We start from the raw sequence: 13,796 nt of genomic DNA, 5'->3' as shown, positions 1-13,796 counted from the left end.
TTAACAAGACCATTGCGCCAGTAAAAAAGAAAACTTTGCTTGACACTAATTTCCGCGTAAGCGTGAGATTTTGATTTTTTTTCGGCCCGTTAGATACAAAACAAACGTGTGCAAAGCCCAGATGATAGTCTTACAACACATGGCATGCTCCTACACCGGCATTTGATCATGGCGTGACGGTGCACGCAAACCACTGCTTCTACGCAGCATTAGTAACTTAAGCAAGGTTTTGCGGCGCAAGCGTAATCCGAGTGGCGGAGTCCTTGCACGTGCTTTCTAGGCCACCGGGGGCAATATGACGCGGATAATCCTTTCTGCATTCCCAAAATGTTGTGGGCAAGTGTCCCCGCTCGCTCCCACAATGGCGGCACGATGGGATTCGTTGTCGGTGTTAGTGAGGTGCACGTTCTTTTTTTTTTTTTTTTTGACGTAATAAGCGCAGCGCAATAGCTTTGAAGATGAGCAGTCAAAATATATCCAGTATGTGTTCGCTGCATGCCACGGTTTTTCTACGGCTAGGATGGTATCGTCGCAGGTTTAATTTGCTGCTCTACCATGGGGTGAAAATCTTAAAAATCCCTGCAAAAGAAGGCGCAAGGACAAGCTCGTTATTTCTTCGGATGCCCCGCACTCACTCGTGGTCATGAGGCGACAGAACCTGTTGGCATAGTCACGCATGCGATCCGGTTTCCAGTTGGGGCTGTCGTTGAGAGGCTGCTTCACTTCTGTATTCGGACGAATTGGATGGATGTACACGATGCCTCGGTGCCGACACGCCACTAGCCGCCAGCCTATTTTTTCCGCAAACGGCGTGCACAGAACCTTTGCCAAGACTTGTCGGCCACAGACGAAATCTGTGCGTGGGCTGTGCACAGAGAAACGACATCAACACATCAGTAAATTCAACATTCAATAAAATTCAGATATCCTAGTGCTGACACTTAGAAAACTAGACCTTTGATTGTTAGTCCTCCAAGGACGAATGCACGGCTAAAAAAATGAAGTTTACTTTATGACCTATTTTCTCTCCTATTGTCCGAGCGTCGCAAACGATTTCAATAGTTTTTTTTTGCTATCTTTAAGCTTCGGCTGGAAGGGAACCCAATTCTTGTATTTAAAGTCGTAGCATAGCCATGTCCACTCATCCCCCTCTTATTAGCTTACAGGAGCTTCAGTTAATTCTTGGCAACGTAAAAGCCAATGAACTTGGCACTATCAATGGGATATGAGTTTAAGACATGGGTAGACCCTTTTCTGTAAGCAAACATGTTCTGTCTTCACTTTTAAGCCATGCAATTTTTTCTGGTAGAATTCCCACTCAACTAAACCGCTATTCTTCTCCCCTTGCACAAAAGCGCAGCACGTAACACGATAAAGAATTATAGGTCTATCAATTATTTCTAGCAAATCTCAAGTTCTAGAAAACCACCTATAAGCTATTATGAGTAGCTCCTTAAACAAACACAATGTTATTTCGCTGCAGCTACATGCTTTATTACCTAGTACAGACACACAACTTCCTCTGGAGCATTCTGCTGATTTTTTAAACTCTTCTCTGGAAGAGAATAATTGCCTGTGCTTATTTATCGACGTCTGCAAAGAATTTGACAGCGAATGCCATCAACTGTGACCGTAGAAACTTTCTTTGCTAGAACTGCGAGGTTCCTTCCTACTGTGCTTACGGATTTTTTAGAACAAAAACTCCAACGTGTTTGGTTAGGACCGTTTCATAGGGCCTTTTCAGTGATCAAGTCTGAAGCACCCCAAGTATATAAACCCAGTTTTTATTTAATATTTACGTCAACGACTTGAGAGCTGCCGTACGAATGATTGTTTTTCAGTAGGCTGACGACACCGTTCCGGTATTCCGGGCAACCAACTGTTTAAATGCGATTTCTTCGCTTCAACTTGGGACGACGTTTAGAGTGATTCGCTGCTAACCTCGTCAGTGTAAACACGTCGAAAACTCAGCCCATATAACTTCCAATACATTAAAGAAAATGCATTTAGGTCATCAATTGTTCATACACACGCCCGATTGTTCTGCTTGCACTGGTTGCCCCATTACTTACCCGTGTTTCAAAAATTTTGGTACAAATTGCTTGGAACTCGCATCCAGAATAGGTTTGCTGTAAACTGATTGGTGTCTCGGGTACTCTACATTATCCGCTACTGCATGGAATTTTCTGTCGGGAAAGCGATTTTCGATGTTATCGCTTAGGGTTTGCTTCGGTATGCAACTACAGTTTACAAGTATTGTTGCGCGCGCTGTCAAAATCGACTGAATTCAATTTTTCGCATGCTGCTAAAGACCATCTCATATGATCTTCGTTTCAAAATAAACATTCTAAACATGGAATTTGCCTGATTTCAACAGCTTGTTACTGGAAACCGTAGTTCTGAAGCATCGTTGGCACAGTCCATGAAAAATATTGTTTTGTCCTTCCCGCTCCCTGTGACCTAAAATACGCTATCGCCTTCCTAGCCGATCACTAATTATGGCAAAAGAACATACAATTAATATGTTCCGTCCTTACTCAATACTATGCCACCAAGCATCTATCACACACGCACTAAGCACAACATAGCATGGTCAGTAAGACCTATCTAACACAGAATTACTTTTCTTCTTTCCACGCCCTATTGTGACGTCAGAGGCGCATGTGAACATATAGTAGTAGCTACTACAAGTTGCGCATTCTTTGCTTTCTGTATGTTTCATTATACGTTCGTATTCTGTCTCACCATTAGAATAAGTTTACCCGGCCTCTTTTCTCGTACCCGTAGCAATTTCGTGCTGCCTGCCCGGCACTGCCAGTCAAGACTAATGTAGCTTTGGCAGGCCTGATACTTGTACCTTTTCTTATCGGTTGTGTGCTATAAAAAATTAATCACGCATGAATTACGAATTAATAAGCAAATAGCATACGCAAGGGAAAAGACAATATAACACTGGAAGTATAACCAGCTAAGTGACATTTGACTAGACTCCCTGCTATGTGTAAACCGATAAAACATTCAACAACTAAAGAGAGAAGGGCTTGTTGAACTTCAACATTCTTAGCAGGAATAGTGCACATTGGAAAAAGTACAAAACATGGCACGATGGAGCACGCTGTTGTTCATGTTTTTTCAGCGTTTTCTTTTGTAAATTTTCTTTTTGCGTCTCCTGTTCCACCAATATTTAAGAACGAAAATATCAATGCTACGTTAGTATTTCAGCCAGTTTAAGTTGTTCACACTTTATTAAAGGCCGCATGGTTAGTCCTTTTCCGATCGGCATAGTTTCCAGAAGATAAATTTAATCGTGCGCGAATATGTTTCAAGGAGCGCAAGCTCTATTTTGGGAAGATAACTGCTGCTTCATTACGTTAGTTTATTAGCTAAGCTACCGAGTAGCTTTCGCCAGCAACTATGCGGTCAAGCTCCTAGCAAGCCAATGACGACAGCAAAACTAATGGGAAATAAATGGTCTGCACAAAACATGGCCAATATTTCTGACCCGGCTTGTATGCCCACGGTATATTCTAGCATGCAAATAAAATAACAACAAATACTTCTATTAAGTACCAATAAACTCGTAAAATAGTTTGACTACATCCAAATTTCATTTGTTCTGCTGGGAAAACCTTACAAGTAGTGGAGCAAATGAATGCCCCAGGCTTGCGCTCAATGCTTCCCCTTAAATATCAGAATGTCGACGTCGTGACACGTTACAAATGAAACTATATAAGCACAAATGGACTGCTCGTGCACTTGGAGTTTTTGGAACTTACTAGGTTGAATCTCGTTCTTTGAAAATGTCATGAGGTGCAACTCGAACGTAAACAGTTGACTTGCTTGAGCCAAAGCCTTTTCAACCTTAACTTGAAGGTGGCGTTGTCACCAGTCGTCCGTAAATTGTTTGCTCATCCTCATTTATTCGATAGAAGAACATGCACGGCCTTTCTACCTTATCGCAGTTTGCCGTCGCATAAATTTATTTGAATCAAGTTACTCAAGACTCAGTCCTATTTGGACTATTAGGCTTGAGTTAGTCGCAGACCTAGTGGCCGATAGCGTCTCATCGAGTAACTCCGACTATAATACACGCCCCTTAGGGCTCGCTAGCGATTATCTTTACACAAATTTCCACGTCATTGTTCGACAGAATAAATTAGTGGGCAGTTGTCCCGAGGATACCACCGTCAGTAGTGCGCGTGCGTGCGTGCACGCGCACGCATGTATATGGCTTTGTGTGTGAAGGAGAAAGGGGGTAAACCAAGGAGCCCGATATTTATTAATCATATAAGAAGCCAAGAAAGAAACCAATGGACAACATAGGGGAAGTTACTTGCGCTTACTAACTGAGTTAAAGAAATTACATATTATAGGCAGTGAAAGCGGATGAAAAGGCAACTTGTCGAACCCACGCCTTCGCACAGCGCGTGCGAAGAACCGTACATGCAGACTGAAGTGAAGTGAGCGGCCGCGGCTCTACACTGTAAACGGAAATGAGCCGAAAAAGGCATTTTAAGGGATGTGACCTCCCTTGAGACTACGTGCCTGAAAACCGTGCTCCCTTAGAGTGGTGTAGAAATGCTCAGCGTCCTCCATTTCTCTCCCTCGCAAAATGCGGATGAAAGAAGGAGACAGAACCTCAATTCTACATCCTTTTTAAGAGGGAGTTTAGAAGATACAGGCCTCCCTTTAGCGTAAACGGAGTTCTGTTTCTTATTTTATGCGTTATTTTCTTTTCTTTTACACATCTGTGAGAAGGAAACGAGAAAGGAGGGATATATTGTCCAAGTGGTTCTGTTTCTTTTTTTTTTTCTTTCTGCAAACTTATACATTTCCGGAGTGCAAGCCAACTTATTTAGGGCGATATAATAGACGCTTTGTTCGTCTCGTCGACCACAATGTCCTGTCGCGCTGCCAGAACCCCCGGTCGGCATCTGACGAGCTGTCTTCGGAAGCGAGACCATGCAAAACTTCGACGGCTTAGGCTGCAGAATGTCCTCGCTTCAGTTCGTCTTCCCATCAACTAAAAGTGAAATTGAAGGCAAAGCCCGCAAAGCGCCACTGTCGTCGGCGCCGGTGACGGCACCTGTTTTGCTCATCGTAGTTCTGCGTGTGTGTCTATATGCGTGCTTACGAGGTAATTTTGGCGGCCGTCGGAGAGTGTTTCGTGTAGTGTGGAACCTCACAAGAAAGCTACCTGCCCCACTGCGCAGCACGGCGGTGATCGGCCACCGCGTAGTCATCGCTTTGACGTGATCTGTGTACTACAATACACTTTTGTGGTTCGCGTGGCCGTGCTCGGGTATTCCCTCCTGCGCCACGATATGACAGCGGCTAGTGAAACCTCACCCACAGTCCTCACAAAATCGGACCGCGTACGGTGTCGACTGCTTTGGAAACGGCGCGTTTCGGATTACCGCTTGCCCAGTTGCCTCATGTTTGACGCGGCCTTTTCAAGCTGCGATGGTGAGTACGGCGCGGAAGCATTGCGCTATGCGCATAATGCTCACACCTTTTATGTCGCGGTGTTGAGACTTACCGGTCCCCTCAATAAAACTCAAGAAGCCAGTGCCGCACAAAAAAGAGACGTTTCAACTTTTTTCTTTCTCTTTTTCAATTTAATTGTCGTGTTTTACGTGTCAGAACCATGATCTGTTCCTGTGACCTCGTGCTTAATACTAAGCACAACTCCAAGGACGCTTATAGCAACCACGGCGGGTCAAAGAGTATTGGAGTTTCGTCATAGGTGTGTTTGATAACCACTTCGCCTTAAGTGTCGATATAGGTTGTGACAGCCCACGTGAAAAACACAACAGGAAATTTTAGTCTGTCGTTCTGTTCTCCGTAGTGTGACGTCCTGTAGTTCTTGATCAATATTCAATTAAAAACTGACAGAGACCTCTTTAAGGCTATGTTTATTTGTAAGAAAAAAAAATAAAGGAAAAAAAAAAATCTCCCGCAGGGGATTCGAACTCCGGACCGAGGCTTCCCGAGCCCAGCATCTTACCACTACGCCACGCCGAACATGCATCATGGTGCATATTTTAGCTATACAAAGCCTTTGCGTTTATGTTTATATTTGCATTTTAATAGTCAACATGCGCTTTTATTCCACCGCGTCAACTGCCGCATCTCTAGAAAAGTAAAAGTGTTCTTACCATCGACAGGTACATTGTGTAGTGCTAGAACATCGATTTTGCTGTAGGATATCCATATTAAATAAGAAATACAGAAATAGACAACGGTGACCGGGGACACTGTTAGGTTGTTACTGCTAATTTCGACAGTTGTCTCTCGCTCTGCACTTTTGAGCGCGCATATAATTCTGTGTTCAATGCAAGATAGCTACATAAACATTCGTGGATGATTGTTCATTCTGACAGCATACTGGCATCTCTCGGCAGCGCTGTACCAGAATAATGAGACCCGAGCGAGACAGCTTTTCACGCAACTTTGTGGAAGGAAGGAAGGAAGTAAACTTTATTGCCCTAGAAAGAGTAATTCAGCGGTCGGGCCGGATGTCTTCATCTTCTATTGGTTGATGCGGATATCCGGCCTGCATGGTTGGCGCCCCTATTCCAGGGCACCACTGAGCGTGGCTGCTCGTCGGGCATGATCCACCAGCCTCCGTTGGAGGCTAGGGTCGCCGCTGGAGAGCACGCTCTCCCACTGCTCCGCACTCGGAACAACCCAAAACTTCTTTTTCGCTTTGTAAAAGCTTATGCAATATTTCTGGGAAGTTAACTGTGTCAGTGTAACGGCTGTTGGAATCGCACCGCTGGCCCGAGTTGTTGGGGTCTCGGTGCTGACGCCCGTTATTGCCAATGGGTCGCAAGCCCCAAGGGTAGCGTTGGCCTGGCGGCCTGGGGCACTGGAAGCATCCGAAGGTCCCGGCAAAGCATGAGAAGACTGGTAACAGAACAACTTGTTTATTCTAACATAGCAAAAGAGCGGCCGGTCAGGTCGACCGGAGTGGAGAGACGGGAGAGCACGTAACTCAATAGTACAAATCGGAGCCTCTCTCTTGGCGTCCGGGGGCAGCTGCTCTTATACTCCCGGCGTCGCGGTCCAAAAGGGAAGGAGGGAAGGTCACGGGATGAAGGTCACGGGACGGCGCAGCAGGAGCCCACGACGGCGCGAACTGTCGGGCCGAGAGACCTGCTGAACCGAGTGTAGTGACGCATCGCCAACCTTCACCCACACGACGGCGTGAACAGTTGAGCCGAGAGACGTCCAGGCTCCTCATTCGGGGAACTCCGCTCCCCGGCTGCCGCGCTTTGACAAGCGAGGGCACACACACACACACGCACACACGAAGACACGTGGCACTGAAACACGCCTGGACACGCTTGGCGGGTAGGCGTTGCGGCGGCGTCGAACAGGCCAAAATGTCCGCCGTTTTGAACAAAGCCCCGGCGTCCGTTGCATCCGCGCCGGCATTACCGCGCGTTGTAGGCGAAACGTAACAGACCGCCCCGCCGGGGGAAGGAGATCCCGATGGTCAGGGGACTGCATCCGCTGTCCGGAGGGATGTCGCTCGATGATGCTCATAACCGAAGTTGGGCGTCCTTGGCGTTTCTTGAGCGCAGCGCACAGAGAAGGCCTCGTTCTCACGTTCAGGTGCACACAGGACACTGCAAAGTGACTTCGGGAGAGTTGACATTTTTGTTCTCGTTTCCGGCAAGCGTTAGAACCACGCCTGAAAGTCAACCGCTCAGTCAGCAAGCACGGCACAACCCTCACTAAGCCCTGCCAGGCTCTTTCCCCTTTTATACTGCTGCCTAGTTCCTTACAGTAGTTTAGCAGCACTCAGAACGCGTCCATAAATCGGAAAAATTGCACTAAAAAGCACATCATCACTTTGAAACACTACACAAAAGCAATAAGTTAAAAAAAAATCCTGCCTCAGGAAGAAAAACATCAGTAACAAGCAATTTTGAGGCTGATTCCCACGTTAGGGGCTTCGACTTAAGCCATCGGCGTTACCGTTGAGACTCCCCTTTTTGTAACGCACCTCAAAGGAATATTGTTGCAAAGCGAGGCTCCAGCGCAGGAGGCGGCCATTTTTGGGAGAGATGGTCTGCAGCCATTGGAGAGGGCAGTGATCCGTTTCAATGATAAACCTCGAGCCGGCTAGGTAACATGACAATTTCTGAACGGCCCACACGATACACGCACACTCTTTCTCGGTGGCGCTATACGCCTGCTCACGACTGGTCAGCTTACGACTAGCATACAGGACGGGGTGTTCTACTTCTCCATTTTCCCGTTGGCACAGTACAACGCCCATGCCTCGCTCACTAGCATCACACTGAACAACGAACCCTTTTGTGTAGTCGGGCGATCGTAGCACCGGCTGGCTTGTTAGGGCGCTCTTTAGGGCGCTAAAAGCCCTTTCCTTCGTCTCCTCCCAGACGACTGTTTGCGGCTCTGTCTTTCTTAGAGCATCCGTCAAGGGAGCCGCGATATCAGAGTATCTGGGGATGTACCTCTGATAGTAGCCGGCGACACCTAAGAACGACCGAATATCGGTCTTCGTGCGCGGTCGCGGGAAGTCTCGCACAGCGGCCACCTTTATTTCAGAGGGGCGGCGACGACCCCGACCAATCACGTGTCCGAGGTAGACAACCTCGGCCTGTGCTAACTGGCACTTGGGAGCCTTGACTGTCAAGCCCGCATCGCGCAGGCGGGTTAGCACTGCCCGCAAGTGCGCCATATGTTCCGGCCAGGATGCGGAGAATATCGCTACGTCGTCTAGATACGGTAAAGCGAATTCTTGCTGTCCCCGCAACACTTTATCCATGAGGCTTGAAAAGCAGTATGGCGCGTTCTTCAAACCAAAACTCAAAACTTTAGGACGGAATGTCCCCATTGGTGAAATGAACGCCGCATACCTACTAGCCTCTTCTGTAAGTGGAACCTGCCAATAACCCCTGACAAGATCTAGGGTGGAAATAAACTGAGCGCTACTCACTCTCTCAAGGCGCTCCTCGATGTTAGGGATCGGATAAATTTGATCCTTAGTGATGGAATTAAGCCTGCGGTAGTCGACGCAAGGACGAGGTTCCTTGCCCGGTACCTCAACTAAAATCAAAGGGGAGGTATAATCACTCTCACCCGCTTCAATAACACCGAGCTGTAGCATTTTCGTTACCTCAGCCTCCATAATATCGCTCTGGCGGGGTGACACCCGGTACGCCTTGGATCGTACTGGCTCTGGGGAGGTAAGTTCTATGTCATGAGTAAGGACAGAAGTCCTACCAGGCCTCTCAGAGAACAGACCTTGAAACTCTTGTAAGAGCTGGTGTAGTTCGGTTTTCTGCTCAGGCGACAGCGATGCTTTACTTATTAAGTCACTAATGACTTGATCGGTGTCTTTCCTGTTCGTCACTGAGCCTAGTCCCGGAAGCTCTTCTAACTTTCCCGCATCGGGAATTTCCTCTCCAGTATCTGGTGCCTTTAACGCTACAGGCTCAATTTTATCCCGTTCGGGCGTGCTCTGAATACCAGCTTGCTGCGCCTCTGACCCTTTCTCATCGTTCAACAACGTCGGTCCCGCATCTACCGCCTTTGCAGCGAGCTCCCGAACCTTCGATCTGGTTAAGGCCTGAACGCTAGCCTCACCAAACAAAAGCCCCTTCTCGCGCAGGAGGTGATCGGACCTGTTCGAAAATAGGTACGGGTACTGTGGGGGCAGCATAGATGACACTGCGGCCTCCGTCTTAAGTGCTCCGAAAGGTCCTTCAATAAGCACTTTTGCTACCGGCAGACGCACGCTATGAGCTTCCACTGCTTGCTTGATCCATGCGCACTCGCCCGTGAACATATCGGGTTCTACGTAAGAGGGGTGAACTACATCCATTGTAGCTGCGGAATCGCGAAGCACTCGGCACTCTTTCCCGTTCACGAGGAGGTCTCGCATGTAAGGCTCGAGAAGCTTGATGTTCTCGTCAGTGCTGCCTAATGAAAAAAACACGACTTTTGGTTTTGTTTCTGGGCACTGCGCCGAAAAGTGACCCGGCTTCTGGCACGTATAACAGAGGCGCGCTTGCCTCGCCTCGAACCGCTTTCTGCGTTCGGCTTCGGTTGCCGCCGTCTCCGTACGTTCGGTCGGACTGCTTTCACTCGCATCCGAACTACGTGTGTCCCCCTTTGCTCTCATGGGCGTGAACTTTGGCCTCTCAAACTTGGAGCCAAATTCACCCTTTTGACCGTCCTTAGCTCCACGAGCCCGACGCGTCACAAACTCCTCGGCTAACTCAGCGGCTCTAGCCACCGTACTAACGTCTGGCCTATCCAAGACCCAGTACCGCACGTTCTCAGGTAACCGACTATAAAACTGTTCTAGCCCGAAACACTGCAGAACTTTCTCGTGGTCACCAAACGCTTTCTCTTCTTTGAGCCACTCCTGCATGTTTGACATAAGCCTGTACGCAAACTCTGTATATGACTCACTTCTGCCTTTCTCATTTTCCCGAAACTTCCGACGGAACGCCTCCGCTGACAGCCGGTACTTTTTTAGCAGACTCGATTTCACTTTGTCGAAATCCTCTGCCTCCTCTCTCTCCAAGCGAGCGACTACGTCGGCCGCCTCGCCGGGTAGCAAAGTGAGCAAGCGCTGTGGCCACGTTTCCCGAGAGAACCCCTGCTTCTCGCACGTTCGCTCAAAGTTAACCAGGAACAAACCAATGTCCTCTCCAAGCTTAAACGGCCGCATCAGGTCAGTCATTTTGAACAATACTCGTTCTCCTGCACCGTGTGCCTGACTTCCATTACGAGCGCGTTCCATCTCTAACTCGAGACGCTTCATTTCCAACGCGTGTTGACGGTCGCGCTCTTCTTTTTCTTTCTCTTTTTGTTCTTTAAGTTCACACTCATCTTTCTCTTTCTGTTCTTTACGTTCGCGCTCATCTTTCTCTTTCTGTTCTTTAAGTTCGCGCTCCTGTTTCTCTTTTTGTTCTTTACGTTCGCGCTCCTGTTTCTCTTTTTGCTCCTCCCTCTCCTCAGTGGTCTCAAGGCATTCCGACAGCTCGTCATCCTCAGCTTCTAACTCAAGAATAGCCCTTAGCAGTTCTGGTTTTCTGAGTTTGTCTGAGACATCCAGACCCAACTCTCTCGCAAGCTCCAACAATTTCGGTTTGCGCAACGACTTCAAATCCATGGCTGCTCTGAATGCTGCTTTCTCTACTGCCTACTATTGTCTTGCCGCAAACTAACCCGGTAGCAACGACAACCACAATTACCAGCTCTGTTTCTAACACTAACAAAAGCCTGGCAAAACTCAGAAGAAGAAAGTCCCGCACTCACCAAACCTCGCAGCCAAGACTTCAGCGCAGTCGTTCCGCTGCAGGCAACCAGTCATCACACAGGGCTCGTTGCGCTGCTCCCGGATGGTCGTTGTGCTGCTCAGCATACAGTCAACCGCATCTCTTCGCTGCTGGCCTCCGTTGTCGCGATCTCACCGCTGGCAACCAGATGTTGGAATCGCACCGCTGGCCCGAGTTGTTGGGGTCTCGGTGCTGACGCCCGTTATTGCCAATGGGTCGCAAGCCCCAAGGGTAGCGTTGGCCTGGCGGCCTGGGGCACTGGAAGCATCCGAAGGTCCCGGCAAAGCATGAGAAGACTGGTAACAGAACAACTTGTTTATTCTAACATAGCAAAAGAGCGGCCGGTCAGGTCGACCGGAGTGGAGAGACGGGAGAGCACGTAACTCAATAGTACAAATCGGAGCCTCTCTCTTGGCGTCCGGGGGCAGCTGCTCTTATACTCCCGGCGTCGCGGTCCAAAAGGGAAGGAGGGAAGGTCACGGGATGAAGGTCACGGGATGGCGCAGCAGGAGCCCACGACGGCGCGAACTGTCGGGCCGAGAGACCTGCTGAACCGAGTGTAGTGACGCATCGCCAACCTTCACCCACACGACGGCGTGAACAGTTGAGCCGAGAGACGTCCAGGCTCCTCATTCGGGGAACTCCGCTCCCCGGCTGCCGCGCTTTGACAAGCGAGGGCACACACACACACACGCACACACGAAGACACGTGGCACTGAAACACGCCTGGACACGCTTGGCGGGTAGGCGTTGCGGCGGCGTCGAACAGGCCAAAATGTCCGCCGTTTTGAACAAAGCCCCGGCGTCCGTTGCATCCGCGCCGGCATTACCGCGCGTTGTAGGCGAAACGTAACACGGCACATGCAAGTCCACAGGCCTGTGTGCCACATCTTACCAAATAACACAAAACGGATACGCAGCCATTCCCGCAGATGATATGATTTTCATCAGCGGCCGATGTTGAGGAGGCCGGTAGGGCATTTATGGTGCTTCGTCGTCACGGCGCAATTATAACAATTGGCCACGTCGACTTTAATACCGGTGTCAGTGCTATCAGCATTGCCGGCTTCAGAGAAGCACGATCGAATACCGCGCAAGAGAAAAGTACAGGGTACACCACCGATGCGAAATTGACATACAATTTTAAAGCGTCGCGACTGAAAGCGCTTCTGTCGCGGCGTCAGAAATTATGTCGCTGCGACAGAAAGTGGCACATTTCTAACGCCACGACCGAAAACGTGTAGTCCCGACAGAGAGTTCCTGTTGCGACGTCAGAATCGCTGTTGCGATAGAAAGTTGTTGTTGCGACTTCAGAACTCTTGGTCTTCACGACAGGATGATTCTATTGGGACATCAGAATTAATGTCAGAAATGTCTGTCGCAACTACAGAAACATCAGGAACTTCTGTCGTACAACAGAAATTTCCGTAGTTGCGACAGGAATTCCTGTTGTCTTTTTCAACTGGGAGCGATTTGCGTCACAGCAACATTATTTTTAAGGCGGCAAATTACTGTTATGCAGCATGAACAATGCGAACAGCCAGCCTGTTTCTGTGTTAAATGGAGGCACGCAGTGTGTGCACACAATTATGTTCATTTTGTCAGTTTTGTGAAATAAGCTTCAAACTGCATGCATTTTCACTGGGAAATCTGTACCAGCACTTCCTTGTATCAAGTTGTCTATGCACAAAGGTTTGTGCATTAGAAATCACAGTTTCAGGCAGTTACAGCCTACAATTTCTTTTTTTTGTGTACAGACACTAACTGTGTTTTCATAGTCATGTATTGCACGTTTGACCAGTGCTGAAAAGTACAAATGGAATAAATTCAAATAGGCCTGCGAATTTGTTTGCTTGGTCAGGCTTTGATGTATTTTATTAACGTGTTCATGTGCAGATGTCGTGTGAATGCATACTTGGACTTTAGTTACGTTTCACTGCATCAAAAGAAACCACCCAGCCAATCTCAATTTCCTTCCTTGTTTCTTGCCCTTGGTGTCCACATACCTGAATGTATTCTGAGTTTTTGTACCAAGACAACAGCAGGGCATCACACATGCTAGAAACATTAAGACAAAGAACAAGGAATGTGGCACAAATGATCCACAGAGTCACAAAACAAAAAAGAGGCTTCAAAGAAGCGGAGGCAGTCAGACTTGTGCGAGCATTGATTATTAGCAGGGTGGCCTATAGCCTCCCCTTTCAAAAACTAAATAAGGCAGAAATGTCTAAAGTGAGCTCCATCGTCAGGGCAGCTAGGGCTCCCAAAAACACATGTGCCAAAAAGCTGGAGGCTCTTGGTATTCACAACACATATGAAGAACATGACACGGCATGTGGTCATGCCTCAGAGAGAACATCTGAATTCTACAAAACAAGGAAAGGCTCTGTTACAAAAGGCAGGATATCCCCTGATAGCGCAGTATGGCTGAAAAAAAACAATTTTGCTACCCAGACAAACAAGAGAGGA

The 13,796-nt window shown here is 48.1% G+C and overlaps 1 protein-coding gene across 1 annotated transcript in view; it reads right to left on the bottom strand.

Moving 5' to 3' along the window:
• LOC126522269 (decapping and exoribonuclease protein-like) overlaps positions 1-13,796 on the bottom strand; it is a 73,912-nt gene that overhangs the window by 10,728 nt on the left and 49,388 nt on the right. Inside the window, exon 2 of the mRNA XM_055066310.2 lies at positions 636-865. Within this exon, the coding sequence (XP_054922285.1) occupies positions 636-865 (230 nt within the window). The remainder of the gene's footprint in view (positions 1-635; positions 866-13,796) is intronic.

This window comes from Dermacentor andersoni, chromosome 6 (assembly GCF_023375885.2).
Source record: "Dermacentor andersoni chromosome 6, qqDerAnde1_hic_scaffold, whole genome shotgun sequence".
Classification (NCBI taxonomy): Eukaryota; Metazoa; Arthropoda; class Arachnida; order Ixodida; family Ixodidae; genus Dermacentor; species Dermacentor andersoni.
The sequence above is the reverse complement of the archived record's forward strand: the minus strand, read 5'-3'. Positions and strand labels throughout refer to the sequence as shown.